This window comes from Penicillium cinerascens (genome assembly GCF_028974065.1).
Source record: "Penicillium cinerascens strain IBT 15544 chromosome Unknown scaffold_4_segment0_segment0, whole genome shotgun sequence".
Classification (NCBI taxonomy): domain Eukaryota; kingdom Fungi; phylum Ascomycota; class Eurotiomycetes; order Eurotiales; family Aspergillaceae; genus Penicillium; species Penicillium cinerascens.
In genome coordinates this window covers 1,726,918-1,744,158 of record NW_026695297.1, presented here as the reverse complement: position 1 = coordinate 1,744,158, position 17,241 = coordinate 1,726,918, and the positions used below count along the sequence as shown (strand labels likewise).

The following is a 17,241-nucleotide window of genomic DNA, read 5'->3' as shown; positions in this document are numbered from 1 at the left end:
TTGCGGAGAGAGCGAAATTGAAACCAATGCTTAAAGGGTAGTTCTACGTTTCTATATGTTAACTACCATTGTCAAGGTACAAATGCCCTACACCACGGCTATTGTTGGCTATTGCAGAACGCCCGGCCTCTGTACCTTGCAGACGGCTATTGAACGGACTCGGCTATTGGAATCCGAAGTGGGCCGAAACACCGCGAGTCTGGATCAACTCCGACGTTAATCTCACTTTTGGTGCTATTGATGCTGGGGAAACCCAGGAGTCCCATGGGGAAATGAGAAAATAGCGTGGTGGATCGCCATTGGAGATTGGATATGGGGAATTTCCCCTCGCCGGCCCTCCGGGCTGTGATGCAAATCGACTTAATTCAGAGGTATAGCCCCCTAACTAGGTTTTCACAGATATACCAAGCCTTACAATGATCAAGAGAAGGACACAGTATGGAAATGATTGACCATAAGACTGAGCAAAGGGAAATACACGAGTGCTCTTGAGAAATTCAAAATTCAAAATTCAAACGCCTAGCTCCGTGCCCAACAAAGGGAAAATTCAATCCAGCAAAAGCATTGGAAGGTTGAGTCATGTTTAGACATTCAAAGAGAAAAAGGTATACCAGATCAGATAAGTAAACTCGAAGTGCAAAGGAAGTCCGTCCGAAGTTTGGGCTGAATTATAACAAAAGAAAATAAAAGAAAATAAACGTCCACTGAGGCAAGCGAAGAAAGACCAAGACCAGAATTTGTCAAATGAAAAAAAGACCCATGCAACAAAAATCACACGCAAACTCCTCCGGCCATCCTGGCCCAAAAGTGTAAGACGCCTTGAACGCAAAATGAACTCCGTTTGTCCAAACCCAGCTCCCGATATGATATCCTGAATAAACCGTGTTGACGAAAATTATTTGAAAAGAAAAGGGCAATCCTCCGAGTTTCATTCGTGAGCACTGTGCTGCTTCGAATGGCTTGCCTAGCCGCGGGTAGAGCGTTTTCGTAGCCCGAATTCCTCTTCTTGAAGCTCCCGGATCAGACGAAGGCTCTCTGCATCCGTATTCTCTTCGTCGATGAGGTGCTTCGAATGCTTGCTTGATTGATTGGGTGATAATGAAGATGCCATGAGGCGCTCGAAGCGCTTCTCAACCATCGGTGAACTTTTCTTCGTATGGGATGACGAAGGGCGTGATGACGGCTTCTTGGCAGACGCTGGCAGTGGACCAGGAGTCGTTCGGCGCATGGTGGATGGTGCCGGCCGAGCAGCTGGTTTGGGCGCACGGGATAGAGTTGTTTCTGGCACGAATCGTTCAACATGTCGGGGCTGACGGGAAGAGTGACGAGAGCTGGAGTTCGGCGTGTGGAGTGACGGAGCTTCACTTTCAACAGACGTTAACGCCTCGCCATCCTGTGTCACATCCATTTCGTCGGCCAGCGATGTGGGAGGAGAAACCAAAGACGTGGTCGGCTTCGACGAAACAGACATGGAATTGGGGTCTTTCGCATCAACCGATTCGGCATGGAAAACAGGCGGCGATGCATAGGTGAGGCCAAGGGACGTCTCGCCCTTCTTGTGAGGCTGTGCTGGAAATTGATTTGACGGACCGTAGTCGACAGCATCGGGGTCATAAGCCGCTACAGAGGCAGCTTGCATCACTGCAACCTTATCGTCGTTCTGGCCGAAGAATCCTTGATGCGCAACTGGAGACGTGCTCTCCTGCTTCGCTTTCTTGGTGACAGATGGCACACCGTCTTCCCCATTGGGCCGTGGTCGTTTTGCGGAAGCGGTGCCTCGAGGTTTTGATCGCTCTTGGGCCTTGATAGGATCTATCCTGCCATACTCATCATGAATACAGCGGCGCTATTATTTAAGTCAGTAATTAAGTCCATTATGGATAGGGTGGGACGACCAACCTTGCTCTTCCGACAGTCATCACATGCCTTGCTCCGTCCCTTTTTGCCATTCGCTCCGTCGGGGCTGAGATCGCCGAGTCGATTAGCTGCCGCTGTAGAAGTACCCATGACAGCTGATTGAAAATTGCCCGATCCATCGAACTGATCCAAGCCAACAGCACCATTGCTTTGGAACCCAACCTGGGAAGCGATTGCTGCCAGTGAGTTGAGCGCCGAAACAGCATCCTGCGCCAAAGAAGAAGGTGTGCTCACGCCTGATGCCGATCCAAATCCGTTGATTGCCATTTGTCGACCCAGCATCAGGTCATTCGGCTCATCCTTGTGGCGGCATCGAATACGTCGTCGACGACAAGCGTCACAAGCAACACGTTTCGGCCCAAGTCCGGAGCCGCGCTGGACAGTTCGCGGCTTGGGTGTAGAGATCTCTTGCGGAGCAAAATCAGGAAGGAAACCGACTGGTGCCGGCGTTTCACTTTCGGATGGCTCATATACGACGCTATTTATCGGAGGAAGCGGAGTTGCGGCGACTTCCTCCGATGGCCATTGGACTGCCTGTCTTTCAGCATAGGTACGCTGACTGTCCACGTTGCGTTCGGACCGGCGGCTGGGCCTCCCCGCAGCCTTCTTTTCGTTGAGAGATACTTTGGGGTTGCTTTCGATGACGCCGGGATAAGTCCACTGAGGTGCTTTCTCATTCCCGCGTTTCCATGCAACCCAAATGCCGAACTTCCTGATCATATCAACAGGATCCGCAACGCACTTCGGAATCGAGCGTTTGACAGCGTTGCGCGTGTCCACGGAGACTCCGTCGGCGAGATAGGAACCTGCAATGAGAGCTGTCCGCAGAAGATACTTGGTCAACTCCGGCAAGCCTTCAAGCTCGGCTTGAGAATAGAACCGTGAATTGTAGTATGGAGAACCCATAGGTTCTTGGTTGGTGCGCTCCGCAAACTCGTAATAGATGGGGTAATGTCGATGGAACCGATAGTTGTCGTCCTGCGCGAAAGCCTCCAGCACATTCTGGGGGATGGGGTCATCCTCCAGGTACCTCAGGGCCGTATACCACTGGATCTTCTGGAAGAAAGGATACCTGAACTTTCTGGGAACTTTGGTCTCCTTCTCAATGTTGAGAACCTTGATCTGCATCCCGTAGTTCATTCTTGTCAGAAAGTTGCCGCCGATCACCAGACTGTTCTGCGGTGTCCACACGGCATGAATCCACCCCGAAGGAATCAACATGGTGTCTCCCTCTGAGAGGTCCACGCGATAGCATTCCTTGGTCTGGTTACCAAGGAATATTGAATCCTGGGCAGGAGAATTGCACCATTCCTCATACTTCTTCAAGTGCTTGTCTTTCGGGGGAATGAAGAAGAAGGTCTTCTTGCCCTTGAGTATGTGATAATATACTGAAGAGCCGCCAAAATCAATATGGAAGTCGGTATAGCAGTCAGCGACGGACATCAGGCAATAAAACTGGACCTTAGGGTAGTCTCCAATAGCCTTAAGCTCCTTGGGCCACACGGCATCTTGCAGGTCCAGATCGCGCACGACCTTGGGCCGCTTGATGAGCCTGCCCAACCTGCTTTGAGACACTTCAAGACTGATGACATTTCGAACGACCTTATTCGGTTCGTTGCTTTCGTAGTAATCGGCCCACTTCTGCATATTCCATCTCTTGTCCTCTCCCTGTTGCGATTTGACATCAATCACTTCCACCCTCTCCTCGGGGCCGTACAGCTCAGCTACAGCCCGAACGGTGAGCCCTTGAGGAATGACCATGTCCAGCTGGTCCTGACCACAGTCGACTCTTTCCTCAATATCCGTTTGGTGTTCGGAAACATGATCGAGTACGTCATCGAACATTTCCTGGGATGAAGATTCTTGCACAAGATGTTCGAAATCCACGTCGACTTCAGGAACCGGTTCACGGTTATTCCAACACGCAGGGATCACGACTGGTTCTGTCCATCCGTTGCCGCGCTCAAAGTATTCAGCCGTGACCAATTCAGGTTTCATCCGAGGGAAGTTCTCTGGGGTGAATTGAATTCTCCCCTGGCGAATGGGCTCCAGATAGTGGTGTTCCAAGGAATCTGTGGCCGCTTTCACAAGACCTTGATTTAGACCGGCGTAGTCGATTGCCGTACGGGCGCGCGAGGACTTGCGTACAAATGTCGTCTGGCCGTGAACTGGTCGGCAACTGCGGCAGATGAACTTATCGACAGTTCGGATTTCTCGGTCATTTTTGAACCCGGCACAAACGATATGGAACCAGCGCTTGCATCCGTCACAACCAATCCACGTGTCTTCGTCCTGCTCCTCCGTTTCGACTGGAATTCTCACCAGATGACATGCAGCACAGCTTGCTTGGTTCGAATCACTCTCCTCCTCTTCGACCTTCGGGGTAGGATCGATTGACTTGTGAAACATATGAGATTCTCGAGCAGCGGCAGGTCGATGGTCCCTGTACCCAGCGTAGCCAAATGTTTCTGCCGATGAGTTCCACGGGCTGTCTTCATTGTCATCTTCCCATACAATGGGAGGTAATGTGCTTGCGCTGGTTGTTGGGCGTATACCACTGATCACAGGGCGTGAAAGAAATGTTGATCCGTCCGAACGAGACCTCATGCGCGATGGGGCGTGGTCATCAGGGTGATACGCAGATTTCGCATCGTTTAGGCCACCATAGCTCCCACCGGCAAAGCCGACCCGACTGTGTCTCGTTCCATCCTCTCCATAGTGGTGAAAAGTTTCGTCGATGCTGACTCGTTTGGCATGGCCACCGGGTTGGTAATTGGTAGGTCGGGCGAAGTTGAGCAAAAGCTCCGCATCGGTGGTCATGCTATCCTGGATATTCGGGTGGGAGGCATCCGAGAGTGCTCCCCGAGGACGATATGGTGACGGGATCCGCTCCGAGCGTGGGCGTTTCGCGGGCCGTTCGGATTTGATAGGTTCGGGAGGGAATAATGGTACGACTGATTGGAAATTAGGGGATGGTGCGCGATTCGGTAGTGGTGTGAAGGTAGGGCTGGTTGCGAGGGCGATCGTCGCGAGGGTATCAATGGTCGAGTTCGACCGGCCGTGGCCCGACCGATGATGTGAACTCCCATCCGCGGCGACATTCTGATTGGGGTTTGACGGGCGCTGGTCGTGATCGAGGCTGGCAGCTCTAGTGACGCCGCGCTCGGCCCTCGATGCTCGAAATTCGGCAGTCGACGGTGTGATGGGCTCGACAGCGCGTCGCGGAGGAGACGGTGTGCGGTACTGCGGCGGGCGCTCGCCCAGCGGAGGCAGGAACGACGCCGCGCTCATCATTTTCACACACTCAGATGATGCCGAGCAGATAAAAATGTTGTATGAGGGGTCGGAGGCGCGAAGTTTTGCGATTGCGGCAGGTGGGTGCAAAGCGGGGATGTTGGACCACACGGACTAGCGAGAGGCCGTCGCAGAGGAAAGGAAAGTCATTCCTGGCAGACGGACATGCGCACGAAAGGCCGCGAGATGCACCGAAATGTTCGATGGCCGATTGAGGACGGAGGGCGTGGGCGAAGGAGGCGTGTCGCGGAGCGGCTCGAGTTGAGGGGGGTTCTGGAGTCAAGCGGCGGGAGGACAAAGGCGCCGAGGAGTCGCGGCGCGAGCCCGCGGGCAGGAGAGCTGGATCGAGTGTAATCCAGTCAGCAGGAGTGGAATCCTGCGAACTGGATGACGAGCGGAGGTCGTGCGAATGGATGAAGCGCTCCGTGGGAGGAGGGGAAGGATGAGCGCAAGGCGTAGGCGAAGGAGAGAGCGGGAAGTCAACTAGGTCAGGTATGTAGGCGGGACCGCTGCGACCGATGAAGTACTTTGCACCTTGGGTCCTTCCTTGGAATCAATGTCGGTCCTCGCAAGGTGAGAAAGCGGTTCGCGATCGATTGTTTCTGGGAAAGAAAAGCGAAAAGCGAAAAGCCAAAAGGCAGCCTTGAATGCCCCGAAGCTCCAGTTGCGAACGAGAGCGGCGCCGAGCTGTGTCTCTGATACAGTTCGGTACTGTATGTAATGATATTTGTACGGGAGCACGTGAGTTTACATGTCATGTATGGTACTGGTTAGGTCATCCTGCAAGCATTCTGGCGCACGCTAAACCACAACGGGCTGCCAAGGCGACCTCGTGCTTTCTGCGTGTCTCCAATCTTCCGCTCCTCCTTCTCGTTCTACCACTGCCCTCGATACCCCGGGTATCTCGCTCTTCCTTTCAATCTTCATAGCACCTCCCTTTTGGACCCCATTTGTCCTGAGAATGAGCCGGAAGCTCGCCCCCGAAGCAAATCGGTATGTGCGCATATCTTCTGCCCCTCCTGGCCTCGGCGACCAACTCCTGTCCGCCGCAAAACGGAGCGTCATACGTGTTTAGCTTGAGGTGTCTGTGGTACATGCATGCTAACTTTGTGTTTTTGTTAGGATTCTCTTCGTCAAGAACCTCAAGTACGTTACCTGAGTCGCCTGCCGCCCCGCCGTCGACGCTCGCCGCATTCCCTTGGATCGTGACATCTGCAGTCTAATAATGGAACATCGCTGACTTTGTCCCGCTAGCTACAACGTAACAGCAGATCAGCTGTTTGACCTCTTTGGCAAGTTTGGGCCCATTCGGTAAAACCACCTGTACTCTCCCATTTCGCCCGTCGTTCCGCCGCTGACATTTAATTTTTTTTCCCCGTTGATAGGCAAATCCGCCAGGGCATCGCCAACAACTCGAAGGGTACCGCATTCGTGGTCTACGAGGACGTGCACGACGCCAAGCAGGCATGCGATAAGCTCAATGGCTTCAATTTCCAGAACAGATACTTGGTCGGTACGTACAACGGAAGAATTTAAGCCACTGATGGATTTCAATGCTAACGGGATTTGCACACAGTCTTGTATCACCAGCCGGAAAAGATGCTCCGTTCGAAAGAAGACCTCGCGGAAAGACAAGAAAATCTCGAACGACTTAAACAGCAGCATGGGATAGAGTAATGTGTGACGACCTTCGACTCTTATGATGCCCTCTGCTAGCATTTAGCTGCGCATGGTGTTGCAATGGCTCTCCAATTCTATCATTCTGGGTTGGTTGAGGGGTTTCCGGCGTTTTTATTCCCTGGGTTTTCTTTTCACGATTCATATCAACGGTGCTTTTGAGTGGGTGAGAATGGAGGGTTGGATGGGTTTATTCCCTGGCATCGATCTAGGGGCTCCTCGCAGAATGAGCACGTATTCGCGGGAGATTTTCTTTTTTTCAATGTTTATTCTATTTTATCTCATCGTCCATCTTATCTGGCGATCAATTACAATTCCCCGCTTTGCTCAACAAACACAACCCGCTGAGATTCCAGGATCTAACTATCCGCTTCCACGTGGATGAGGCTAGTTGACATCGACATGTAAATTGACTGTTCAAGCCCATAGAAATCAAGGTCCAAGAGCGGAAAGGCTGAATTACCTTAAAAGTACCCACCGGGCTGAAGAGAAATGGGGTCCTGTGCTTGGCGAGGAGATATAGCCTACTAGTTGGCCAACGTTACTTTCCTAATCTACATAAGAGGTAAACCTTTACTTATGGAGACTTGGTCTCTTCATTCCAGACTAGCATATGTGTCCAGCAAAAGTGGGCCAGATACCTGCCTTGCTGTGATTATATTCATCGTGATCTTTTGTTAGTGCTTTTCTGTATATTAGGGCAGAACAAGGGGGCAGGGCCCTTTTAATGTACCCCAGGGCAACCTAGGCAAGGAGAGATAACTTATATAAGAAGATTTTGGGAAGACTCACGAACCATATCTCGTTTGATCCTATCTAGGGCCCAAAAGGGAGAGTGGCCTTCCCACGCTGAACACCTGGACGTAGGCTAGAGACAATCTCCCTTGAAAGAAAAGCAAAAAGCCAGTCAGGAACTAGCTCTTCTTTACCCTGACGGTCTTGTTTGCAGCCTGAGTGGGTAGGTGGGTATCCCGAAGCTCGGAAATTCAAGGTCTGAAGTGCGACGAGCTCCATAGGTTTACATTCGTGGCCTGCAGGGCGCGAGTCTGGCCAGTTTCTAGTTCCATATTTAGATACAAAATTAGCATATAGACCTTTATCAGCGCCCGCATTGAGCGGTTGCTGGTCTCAGCTCATGAAACTTTATTGCAGCGTGAGATGGCCATGTGCTTCTTTTGACAGCTTTTTCGGCAACTTGGTAGACAAAGTCACCGAGGGTGCATTAGGGTGATAGATTTTCCAGGCTCGAGAACCTGACGAATGGCCCTTTGGGTGAACCAGGGTCGTGGAGACCTCACTTTGCGATGCATAGTGATGCGAAGTTAGATAGTAATACCGACGGTATTTACTAGGACCCTTGTGGCAAGCCTCAGTGTGGAGTCATGTGTGCCCCACTTACCGCCTCCGAGGCCGCTGGATGCAACGACATCCTGTCCATCTGCGACTCTTCCTATCTTCCAAAACCGTTATCCCACGTCTTTATCCCTGCCTGAGAAACACAGCTCCTCGGTCCAGCTTAGGATGCTACACATATGACGTACGCCCTCCGCGATCGATAAGACGACTAGTCCAGTGTCACACCCGAACCCAGTCATCCCAGCACGGGTCGCATCACGGGTCGCATCTAGCCCCAGCGTCTCTCTGCAGTTGATCAGTCATCTGCAGCCGATAGTCCTCAGCAATGACAGATACATCGCCCATCATGTCGCTGGTTGCGATCACGACGAGCACTCTTATCGCTGCTACATCTCCGCCTTCCCCGTCATCTTCCTCGCAATCGCACATGCTATATTATCATGAGGCGTCCTCGCCAGGACAGGACCAAGGCGGAGATGAAAATGGTGAATGTAAGCTGCTTGGGTCATTTTCTCTCCTCGTTCAGGCTGCTTTAGGGGCTCTGGCGCTATTGTCTCTGGTCTACAAGCGATGGAGAGAACGGCCACAACGGCAGGTGAAGGTATGGGCGTTTGATGTTTCGAAGCAGGTCTTCGGTTCAACCATGCTTCACATGGCGAATCTCCTCATATCCATGTTCTCGGCCGGTCAGCTCGATATTCAGAGCACCTACCGACCAAACCCTTGTTCATTCTACCTGCTGAATCTGGGTATTGACGTGAGTTACTGTCTTGTATTCATAGAGAAGTGCGATCGCTAACAATTCTACCAGACTACCCTCGGTATTCCGATTCTTATCCTCAATCTACGCATCTTGAATTTTCTTGCATCTTACACCCCTCTCGCAAACCCTCCAGAGTCGATTGAATCCGGAAACTATGGTCATCCACCGCGCGCTACATGGTGGCTCAAGCAATCCATCATCTACTTCATGGGGCTGTTCAGCATGAAGATATGCGTCTTCTTCCTCATCCAACTTCTGCCCTTTATCATCAAAGTCGGCGACTGGGCTTTGCGATGGACTGAGGGCAATACCGCCTTGCAGATTGCTTTCGTCATGCTTCTATTCCCACTTATTATGAACGCTCTCCAATATTATATCATCGATTCTTTTATCAAGAAGCAGCTTTCTTTCGACCTTTACACTGAGAGCGACTCTGTTGACAATCCCGATGACCTTCACCGGCGGGAAGCGCTTCTCGCTGGTCTGGACGAGGCTTACTCCACGGACTCGGGTGATGAAGAATCAGCACATGGGAAAGATACACCATCACATGCAAAGGCTGTTGCAAACGCTCTCCATGGATCTGAAGGGCAGCTCACTGAGGACCATTCTCCGGTTCCACCCTATGAACCTTTTTCCTCCGGCAGCAGTCGCAGCGAACAAGGTGGGAAACCAAATGCCGATACGTGAGCCCACGATGGAATAAACTACTTTTTTGTTAACAGTTTGGTGGGACTTTGCGATTGCTCTCGTCGATGATATCTTGTGAAATAAACGTGTACATGATGTTTTACTCTCGAATACGGATATACTCTTTCTCTAACCTTAGAACTTGCTTAAATATGTATCTCAACCGAAATTGCAAAACAAAACACCTAACCGGAGCTGATCTCGCAGGGCTATATTTCCATTGTTAGCTTCCCAGTTGAACACACTTGCTTGCAAACTAAATTAAATCAACAGCGGTTACAAATGAACATTTACACGCGGAGTTCACACCCGCTTCCCATGTTGTGGCCTCAGGCATAAAAATGGACCGCCCCCTACACCGCCCCGATCTGCCGGCATTGCAAAAATCAAAGCGAAAAATATTCTGATCCCGCCAAAGCAAGCTCTCAAACGCCGATCGCTGTGGAGGTTTAACCTTCGAGGAAAATTTACAAGCTCCATTCAGCCTGCGAATACGGAGCTGCCACAATGCTTCCAACTGGGTTGAAGCAAAAGACCAAGCGGACGACAGCTCGGTCTCCGTTCGAAAGTACCGCCATGAACCAGCATGTGAATGAAGACATTGAAATGGACGACGAAACAAGCTCGGACGAAGAGAGTATCCCCGAAGCGGACGAATCGGAGAAGAAGCTGGAGCGCATGCTCTTTGGTGACGATGCGGGCTTTATGGGCGCTTTGAAGAGCCAGCAGGAGCGGGCTGATGCTATGCAGCTCACTCTATATAGTGACGAAGAGAGTGGAAGCGCTGATGAAGACGCAGAGGGCGAGGAGGGAGAAGATATGGATAATATGGCCGATGCGGATGTATGTGACCCATCTCAAGCCCATGCGGCCTTCGCTACGATTGATGAGCTAGTACTAACAATTCTGCTTTTATATAGCTCTTTTTCCTTGACTCCGGCGATGCACCCGCTCCTACAGAGATCATATCTCCCGAGACCCCCTCCGATGCCGAGGACTCTGAAGGAGACGCTCCTGCCGTATGGCACGACAGCGACGATGAGCGAATCGCCGTATCGTTAGCAGGCCAAGCCAAGCTGCGCAAATTGCGCATCACCGAATCGGAGGACGTTGTCAGCGGCAAGGAATACGTTCGGCGACTGCGCAGACAATTCCAGCGTCTGCACCCGACTCCCGAATGGGCAAACCCGGAACTCGCCGCAAAGCGCCGGAAGATGAACTCGGACGACTCAGATGTGGACAGTGATCAGGAAATGGAATCTGATGAGGAGGAGCAATTGTCCATGCAGCCTCTTGCCAAGCTGCTTCAGAATGCTACCGACCTGACCCGCATCGAAGATAATGCTCGCTCAGGTGGAAAACGCAAGTTGCGACAGGAGGTGCTTGATATCCAGAGATTGAAGGATGTCGGAAAGGCGCAACCGGTAAGATATCTCGAAATACGACAACATGCGAAGCATACAACTAACGTATCCAACCAGTCCTCCGTCGATTCGCTCATGTTCCACCCTCACTACCCGCTCTTGCTCTCCTCTGGACCCGCATCGACCCTATTCCTGCATCACATCTCTCCCTCAGCACCAGCCCCGAACCCGCTCCTGACTTCGTTGCACATTAAACGCACGCCGATTCACACTTCCGCTTTCGCCCCGGGAGGTAACAAGATTTTCGCCTCCGGCCGCCGCCGCTATTTCCACATGTGGGACCTGGACACCGGCAAGGTGGATAAGGTCAATGGCTCCGCAGACCGCAAAGACGAACAAAAGTCCATGGAACGCTTCAAGCTCTCACCCTGTGGCCGTTACGTCGGCCTGGTCGGCAGTTCCCGTAAGGGCGGCGGTGTGATCAACGTCCTGGACTCTGGCACTGCACAGTGGATCGCGCAGGTCCGCGTTGATGGCCGTGGTGGAGTCGCCGACTTTGTTTGGTGGTCCGATGGCGAGGGTATGACCGTTGCTAGCAAGAATGGTGAGATCTCCGAGTGGGACGGTAAGCAGCGTCGTGTGATCGCTCGCTGGCTTGATGCCGGTGCCGTCGGCACTACTGTTCTGAGTCTGGGTGGCCGCTCGGGCCGCACCCAGCTCGGCGGTAATCGCTGGGTTGCTATTGGAAGCTCCAGTGGTGTTGTTAATGTCTACGATCGTCGTGACTGGGCTGCTGCTTATGCCAATGCCTCTGCTGCCGAGAAGGATGGCAATCAGGCTGGTGTCCCGCGCAACCCGAACCCGGTCCGTGTCTTGGACCAGCTTACTACCCCGATCAGCCATTTGGTCTTTGCTCCTGATGGTCAGATGCTGGTTATGGCGAGTCGGTGGAAGCGTGATGCCCTGCGTCTTGGTAGGCTAACTTCTACTTTCTGATTTATTCAAGTTTTTGTTTTACTAACATCTTATTTAGTCCACCTCCCATCGTGCACCGTTTACCGCAACTGGCCTACCTCCAATACGCCCTTGGGTCGTATTTCATCTGTGGCCATCTCACCAAACTCTGAGCAGTTGGCCGTTGGTAATGAGCAGGGCCGTGTTCGACTCTGGGAGATTAGAGGGTAGAATCAAGCTGGATGCATTGTTTGACAGTGTTGTTATATCCACTGTCCTTTCATTTTTTTCATATCTGGCGTAAATGATCAGCAAGCTTCTCATTAGTCTGGGTAGCGCTCAATTATGATGTTCCTGGCATGACTGTACTCTATTCTGAGATTTTTCTCACAAGCATCCATCTCATATACGCAAAGAAAACAAAAAGGTCACAAAAAAGTGCTTCTATCGGGGTGTATTTGTTTTGGTTTTGTAGAACTCTAGCTTCAAATCAAATAAATAGACCATATCGTATACGCCAAACACTCGAATGAAAGAGATGGCGCCAGGGTTAGGTAAAAATCATGATGTCGTGCCATCTGCTTCTCAGCGATGGGAAACGCTCAGTGGAATCAAAACAGGGTCTAGCCTGTCAATCCTCAAGTCAAAATGCAGGAAAAATCAAAGGGGGTATATATCAAATCAAAAGCAAAATCATGGTATACGCAACGCCTCCATGGAAGATCTCACTCGCCAAAGCCGACTGAGTCCCAGCGTGGGGCTCGTACATCTTCTCCAATCCAATCTTTGATCACGCAGGTTGAACGGTCCGGACCCTGGCACACCTTGACTCGATTGAGATGCTTGAATTTGGGTCCGAGTGGTCCGTTCACGTAGTGGTATTGACCGGCGAATCGGTATTGTCGTTCGTCACCTAGTGGATAATACTTGTCGCCCCAGTGCCCGCGGAAGTAGAACCATTCCGTTGGTGACGTAGGGCTGTAGGTGGATGCGCGTAGGGTATCGTTGTCAAAGTCGTAAGTATATGCATGGGAGTTGAGCAGGGGATCCCACAACGGGCCCCGATCGGTCACGTCGTGGAGCAGTCCCCATGGCAGGATGTATTCATGTACCCCGGCTGTGGCGTACATGGCATGACTTCCCTCGGCGGAGTAGATGACCGGCTTGGATGCGTTAGCAATTGTTACCAAGGGAAGACGGCTGTGGGCCATTGACTCACCCGCTTTCCGATCTTTTCCACAGCTTCATAATGATAGGCCTCACCGGCGGTGTGGGCACTGAAGAAGAGGGCCTTCGGCTGACCATGGTGGAATCGGACGAGGCAATGCTCCCAATCGCCAACATGATTACCGAAACGCACGTTGACGACGGTGTTGCCCAGATTGAAGCTGTAGAAGAAGAACCAAAAGGCATCTACCACGCCGTTGCCCTTATCCATGACGAGTAAGATTGCAGGTGCATCGCTGCGGCCTCCCGGTCCTTCCGTGGGCGTGTCTCCGACAGGTTCCTGAATCTCTTTACCGCCATAGCGTTTGCGCAGCTCCTGTCTCAGCAATCGATGGGCTTGCGAGGATTCCTTGTTTAGATCGTCGTCTTCTGGGTGTCTCAGGTCAAACCACTCAGCACGATCCTCTTCGGTGTCACCGGGGATCTTTCCATCCACCCGACCGTCCCAGTCGGCCCATGACTCCTCCATCTCTTCGTCGGACTCGGGGATATTCCTCTCGCCCTCGAGCCAAGGGGGCCGGGTCTGCACGTCGTCATTGCTGGTCAAGAATACATGGCGTCCCCTTTCCCATCGGTTGAGCTCGTTGAGGTTCTGTAGTGTGGCATGGTCCCATTGAGCCTGGATAGGGGTATAGTTGAGCATGGGAGTGGTGTGGTATAGATGCTCGGCGATGTCACCGGGCCAAAACTGTTCCCCGGAATAGAGATGGACGAATGGGGCATAGTCAAAAACGTAGTCGGGAATCTCCCGCCGAGCCCACTCCTCGGTATCCCACTCGGACTGATTGCTGGCCCCGCTAAACCAGTAGGACCGCCAAGGCTCCGATTCGGTATCGTTCGATTCATGCCATTTTTCGGGATTGCGCCGTCCAAAGTGCTCCTCGACCGTTTGGATATGCGCGGCACCGCAGATGCCGAGCCAACGACAGCTCTTGCGGTCGAACCAGGATCGTGAAGTCGCGATCCAACTCCGCTCGTCTTTGTCCTCGTCATACCAGACAAAGGATTTCGGATCGAGGGTCCGGGCGAGGCTGTTGACGGATACGTAGACGATCAGGGTCGACAGAGCAACGATGGTCGCCTTCGCCTTGCGACCCATCTGCTGAAACGAACCGGCATAGACTGCCCGTGCTAGCCGAGAGTCAGGCTCATGGACTGACAGGGCAGTCTCCAAAACTCCAGTCGAGGCCGGATAATCAATGCAATGGGGCGACGACCAAGCTATCTGGCATGCCGCAGGATTAATGGGATTGGTAGGATCGGTGGAATCCGGTTCTATGGGTTGGGAGACAACGAGGGAAGCGAGGAGGGCACACTGCAGGAAGGACGAGAGACCTATAAAGCAATTATTTTGGGTCAGTCACTAGTCTACCGGGCGTTCCGATTCAAGCAAAGCGTCCGTGGGCAGGAAAATAGAAAAGTCAAAAGGGACGGTTCTCGAACAAGTCAGCGCGAGCGACCGGAAACGTGCGGAAATGCATGGCGATAGCCAAGACGGATGCGATCGCCATGGACCCCGGTCGCTTTGCCTGGAACTATGCAGGGCGGAAGTCTCGGATAACTTACGAACACATGATGCCGCCATTGTTTCTCCTTGGGTTGAAGGGAGAGGGACTAACTTCGTAAGGCTGATTTGATCGGCCGGGGAAAGGGTTCAGGCAGCTGTGTTCTAGTACAGGGATGATTTGAAAGGTTCACGCACGAAACAATGTCATTACAACGCCTTTGACATCGTGTCATAGAGCGTAATCACTGTCGAAACCTCTTGCCTTGAAAGTATACAACGTGAGAGCCGACAGGAACTGGCAACATACAAATAACCGGTTCTACTTGACCGACCGCAAACGGAAACCCCTCACCTCATCTCATCTCGGTCTCACCGCTTGCAGCGGATGACTCATCCGTTCTATCTTAAGTTATCGCCGAAAGTTGATGTGATGATGGACATCCCTTGCAAAACATGGATCGCCGCGTGGATCCGGACTCGGACGAGGAGTACGAGTACGAGTACCATGATTCAGAGACGGAGGTAATATCTATTCTGTCCTGTCGATTTCCCAGTACTGACTTTCCCAGACCTTCTATCTGAACTTGGACCTTAGCTCCCACCATGGTCCTATCCGCCCTCCACGACGGCGTCAAGATGACCCCGCCTCTTCCAATGAGGCACCCGGTGCAGTGGACGATGCGCCTGATTCCAATACAGGTGCCGAAGCCTTCACGCCCCTCGAGAGTGCAGAATCCGAGACTCTGAGCAGCGAGCGAATCCAGATTCTCGGTCTCCACACGTGCAACCCGATCGTCTCGTATCACAACCAAATCTTCAGCTGCTCCTGGGCCGATCAAATCGGTACCGAGCTAGTCTTTGCGCACCCGGACTCGGACCCGGACCCTGATCATACGCCTCTGCGCCAGGGCCCGGCCTTTGATCTACTTGCTGCCAACAGCGTGAAGATCCTCGGTCGCAAGGCGAACATCACCTCCAGCTCCGGGCCCGGATTGGTTCAGGATAATGCGATGGTTGGGACTCCAGAGCTCGCGCCTGAGAGTTCTTCCTCCTCTCAGACGGCTGGGAACATGGGCGTGCCCCGGCGTGCGGTGCCCCAAACGTATCAGGCGCAGTTCCTCCAGCAGCTGCAGAATATCAAAACCGCCAAGGGCGAAACCGATCCCGTGCGCACTGTTATGAGCACTCGGCGCAACGTGAATATTGCAGAGCGTCTGAGTGGATGGGCCCGCACCGACGCCCAAATCGCGGAAGTCAACCGGCTCCAGCAGCTAGCTGTCGAAGGAGACGCGGAGGCATTGGCAACTCTGGAACAAATGATACGTGAATACCTCCATCCGGCTGAGAGTTGAGTAGTCCATGTGGATTATGGATCATAACCAAGCTTCCGGAATTCGGCACCGGCCTCGGCCCTGATCTACTTGATTCATCCAATTGACCCGGCCGCGGGTATTCGGGCCACCGCGGCATGATTTCATACTCCTTTTTCCGCCGGTGCGAGGGTCACGTGTAAGCACAAGGCCGAGGCCATCGCTGGCTAAGGGCCAAGCTTACGCCCGGTATGGACCCTGCATATTATTGCAGATCTGTTGGTGTTTATTGCAAGGTGCCGACTAGCCACATTAATATCTTCAATATGGCAGCAGGACAGCTCTCCCTTCCCATGGAACGCTCGAGGATCACCCCGGGTCCCGGACTGGGGGAGGCGGGCCCCACACCCCTCGGCCTGTTTCAACTGATCACAAAATAGTTAGCGCACATGCTAATATCAAGTCAAGAACTTGACTGTATTTCAGTTTTGGTGTGTGATGGTAACGTCATACCAACCTCCCTTATGATGTGACCGTTAAATCGCATCCTCTGCCTTTTGACTCGGCCCAGCCGCCAACCGCCCGTACGACCGATCTCCGCACCCCTGTCTTTTCGGGTCTCTTTCCACGGAGGCTTCCGGTTGCTTTGTGCCACCTTCGGTTTCCCCGACGTGTGACGTCGTGATCGGCGTGTCTTCCTCACATGCGATCTATACTATCTTGTTGTAGGGGGTCGAGGGGGCTGGCTCCCTTGCTCCCTTGAGTCAAGATCCGTCTACTGTAGTCTGCAGCTGGTGAACAACGTACACGAGATGAATGGACCTGTTTGTCCTCATGTATTCGCCATCCCTCGGTTCCTGCAATTGAGCTCATAATTTTGTCACGAGATAAGCTGTTACATTAGGTTTACCAATTTACCGGCCTGCCACTCTTCTACAATCTTCCCCATTCCTCTAAGTCTCTCTTCGCAAGATCGAAAGTAATTCACAATTATTTGTATTCCTAGACTAGGGAATTAATTAAACCTAATCACCGTAACCCCTAGCCATTTTTTGTATCCCAATTCCCAGATTCATCACAGAAAGCTAAAAGAAAAAAAAAATAATGATTTGCCTTGCACCAGCAAAGGCCCGTTCGAACGCCACCAAGTAAATCGCTATGTCAGGCCCTGAATTGAGAAGA

General features: G+C 52.3%; 6 protein-coding genes across 6 annotated transcripts; 4 read left to right on the top strand and 2 right to left on the bottom strand.

The window, feature by feature from the left end:
• Positions 1-964: 964 nt before the first annotated feature.
• jhd1 ([Histone H3]-lysine-36 demethylase) lies at positions 965-5,211 on the bottom strand (the record flags this gene model as incomplete). The annotated part of the gene is made up of 2 exons (XM_058455697.1): positions 965-1,846; positions 1,900-5,211. 2 exons carry the CDS (start codon positions 5,209-5,211, stop codon positions 965-967), a joined length of 4,194 nt encoding a protein of 1,397 aa, XP_058305685.1.
• Positions 5,212-6,172: 961 nt separating this feature from the next.
• Positions 6,173-6,888, top strand: N7498_008634 (putative pre-mRNA branch site protein p14; the record flags this gene model as incomplete). Its single annotated transcript, XM_058455696.1, has 5 exons — positions 6,173-6,204; positions 6,334-6,357; positions 6,466-6,522; positions 6,597-6,724; positions 6,788-6,888. The coding sequence occupies 5 exons, from the start codon at positions 6,173-6,175 to the stop codon at positions 6,886-6,888; spliced, it is 342 nt and encodes a 113-aa protein (XP_058305684.1).
• Positions 6,889-8,590: 1,702 nt separating this feature from the next.
• On the top strand, positions 8,591-9,697 carry N7498_008633 (STIMATE family protein; the record flags this gene model as incomplete). Its single annotated transcript, XM_058455695.1, has 2 exons — positions 8,591-9,001; positions 9,056-9,697. The coding sequence occupies 2 exons, from the start codon at positions 8,591-8,593 to the stop codon at positions 9,695-9,697; spliced, it is 1,053 nt and encodes a 350-aa protein (XP_058305683.1).
• Positions 9,698-10,204: 507 nt separating this feature from the next.
• On the top strand, positions 10,205-12,246 carry N7498_008632 (WD40 repeat domain-containing protein; the record flags this gene model as incomplete). The annotated part of the gene is made up of 4 exons (XM_058455694.1): positions 10,205-10,540; positions 10,618-11,121; positions 11,179-12,034; positions 12,095-12,246. 4 exons carry the CDS (start codon positions 10,205-10,207, stop codon positions 12,244-12,246), a joined length of 1,848 nt encoding a protein of 615 aa, XP_058305682.1.
• A 494-nt stretch (positions 12,247-12,740) lies between these two features.
• Positions 12,741-14,827, bottom strand: N7498_008631 (uncharacterized protein; the record flags this gene model as incomplete). The annotated part of the gene is made up of 3 exons (XM_058455693.1): positions 12,741-13,178; positions 13,235-14,577; positions 14,809-14,827. The coding sequence occupies 3 exons, from the start codon at positions 14,825-14,827 to the stop codon at positions 12,741-12,743; spliced, it is 1,800 nt and encodes a 599-aa protein (XP_058305681.1).
• A 375-nt stretch (positions 14,828-15,202) lies between these two features.
• On the top strand, positions 15,203-16,101 carry N7498_008630 (TFIIIC subunit 6 family protein; the record flags this gene model as incomplete). The annotated part of the gene is made up of 2 exons (XM_058455692.1): positions 15,203-15,271; positions 15,319-16,101. 2 exons carry the CDS (start codon positions 15,203-15,205, stop codon positions 16,099-16,101), a joined length of 852 nt encoding a protein of 283 aa, XP_058305680.1.
• Positions 16,102-17,241: the final 1,140 nt, after the last annotated feature.